This window comes from Plasmodium inui, assembly GCF_000524495.1.
Source record: "Plasmodium inui San Antonio 1 unplaced genomic scaffold supercont1.2, whole genome shotgun sequence".
Classification (NCBI taxonomy): Eukaryota; Apicomplexa; class Aconoidasida; order Haemosporida; family Plasmodiidae; genus Plasmodium; species Plasmodium inui.
In genome coordinates, this window is record NW_008481836.1 from 792,219 (window position 1) to 794,736 (window position 2,518).

The following is a 2,518-nucleotide window of genomic DNA, read 5'->3' on the forward strand; positions in this document are numbered from 1 at the left end:
CTCGTTAAATTTGTAAATGTGTAAATCTTAATTCCCTGCACACCCTTGTTTTTCCTCTTTTGTTCTTCCCTCTTGTTCGTCACTGTTCGACGCGGTTTCCATCCCAAAGTGGACAAAATTCCTTTCCATCAAAATAAACCGAAGTTTGACGCCATTTCATTCATCCACCTTTTTAAGCAGCATTGTGTATGTCCTCACCTGTAATCTCGACTATATTTGCCACGCATTGAACCCCCACACATATACCCATTCTTAACACATTACAACGTGTGACAATTTCTCACAGAGCAAACATGACGAATGTTGTAGAATGTACCTTCAAAACCCCGCCCGAAAGTGCAAGAGCACCAGACAATGCCGTCATTTGGAACGCATTTCAATACTGTGATGAAAAAGGATGGTATTCACTAACGAACCATGATGAGATAATGCTCAGACCTACTGCCTTCAGTGACGGAAGAATTAAATTTCTACCTCAACTAGATAAAATCCCAGACGAATTTCAATCCGTTTTGTCTGGAAAGTATGATGCTAAAGCTTGGGGAAAGGATGATTGTAACATAGTTATTGAAGGTGATAAGGACGTGCATATAAGCCTTCCAGGGTTGCAAGAAAAAATTAATTACAACCACAAAGAGAGATTCCCTACATTCTTGAAAAATTGGAAAATTATTGTGAGTATGATAAATGAACACATAACCGTAATACGGATAAACACAGAAACTGCAATAATTGTAAGCATAAATGAAAAGAGCACTGTAACTGTTAAGTGTGTAGATTTTAATAGCGGTTTCTTATGCGTTAATCCGCATACAAACTTGGCAATTGCATATGGCGGTTTCGCCTTAAGTGAACTTAAAAAATGTGAACTGGTTCCAAACATCACACACGAAGGGGCAGAATGGGGATTTTTTGTCCACCTATTTAAATGGGGACACATTATTATACCAAAAGATATAGAGATTAAATTACCATCCCCAGGATTAAAGCTAATTGGGAAAAAAATAGACACAGTGGCGACGATTTCCCTTCCGCCAAACATATATATACAGGTAAAAATTGATGGACCAAAATGTATAAGAAAATTAGAGTACGGACAGGATTACAGCATAACGGCAATTAAGAGTAGCGAATCGGACATTGACATTTATCTGCTCTTCGATGGGCAATTAATAAAATACGAATTTTCCTTTGATACGAGACTAAACAAAGTGGGGAAAGGAAGATCCATTAATTATGCCAAATTGAAGTGTACAAATAAGAGCAAGGAAGTGACTTCTTTCGTTTTCCAAGCAACGGCAAATTCGAAATTGTTGTTAGATTCCAACTGTCCAACGGATAATATGGGTCATCTGCTGTGCAACCAAACCATTTCCGTCTTCGACGCGGAAACTGGTGAGTACCTGAGCCACCCCCAGGGCCTGCAGCTAACCAAAGTGTTCAACACCTTGTCGTATCCACCCGAGAAGGAGTAACGGGCTGGCCCCATTGAAAAGGGCCGCACAAATTAAACGAATTTGCTGTGTTTTAAAAGGTTGGCATCAATTAAACAAATTTGCGGCGTCTTAAAAGGTTGACCCCATTCTTTCCGCTCAAATCCTGGAGTTCGCCGCTTTTTTTTTTTTTTTTTTTTTTTTTTGCGTTTCCTCTCTTGCGCTTATCCACGCTTTCCACGCGGTGGGCCTGTGGTCTTCTCCCACGTAGATGAATGTGCATACCCGAAAATGTTCATACCCGTAAATCTGCATAGCCGCAAATGTGCATAAGCGAAAATGTTCATACCCGTAAATCTGCACGCAGATATATCCTATGGCATAGCAACTATGCCACTTGTCTGCACGTTGTTGTCGTTTTTTCCTCCCCCTCCCCCCTTGCATATATTTCATTCTGCTCTTAACCATTAATCGTGTTATTGGCCAAACCCGGATCCACCCCATTTCACCTTCTCGAAATGGACTTTTGTTTAAAAATGTTAACTGGCTAGGCATAACCTGTGTGATTTAACGCAGACTCCAAGCTGTACAAACTGGTTGTCATTGCTCATACTTTAGAAAAGCACATTCAGGAAAAAGAAAAAATAATTAGAGGTCTTTTTTTTTTTTTTTTACAAGATTAAAAAAAATTAAAAGTTTAAAAAGAAAAAATTAAAATTTGTAAAGTGGGAAGTACACTCCGCATACCTATTCCTGGGCCAAGAAAGGTGATTAAAAATTTTTCAGAACACGTGCGCCCGTGTGTATATCCCTACTTCGCTAACAGGCCCATATATGCCTGACTAAATGGACAAATATTTGAAGCATAGCCTTATAATTTAAGCAATTTAAAAAAAGCACAACATTATAATCCCTTTCGAAGCATGTGGTCAAATGTAATTATGCGTGTATGGGCACTCCCGGACGGAAGCTAATTAGAAATATTCTACTATACGAAAATGTGCCTTACTAATACGTAAGCGGGAAAAGGGAAAACAAAAGGTACGCATATTCACGTGGGAATGAGAATTAAGTATTCAAACACA

The 2,518-nt window shown here is 39.0% G+C and overlaps 1 protein-coding gene across 1 annotated transcript; it reads left to right on the top strand.

Annotated features, from left to right (window-relative positions):
* Positions 1 to 293: 293 nt before the first annotated feature.
* Positions 294 to 1,475, top strand: C922_00625 (hypothetical protein; the record flags this gene model as incomplete). Its single annotated transcript, XM_008816238.1, has 1 exon — positions 294 to 1,475. One exon carries the CDS (start codon positions 294 to 296, stop codon positions 1,473 to 1,475), a length of 1,182 nt encoding a protein of 393 aa, XP_008814460.1.
* Between the last annotated feature and the right edge of the window lie 1,043 nt (positions 1,476 to 2,518).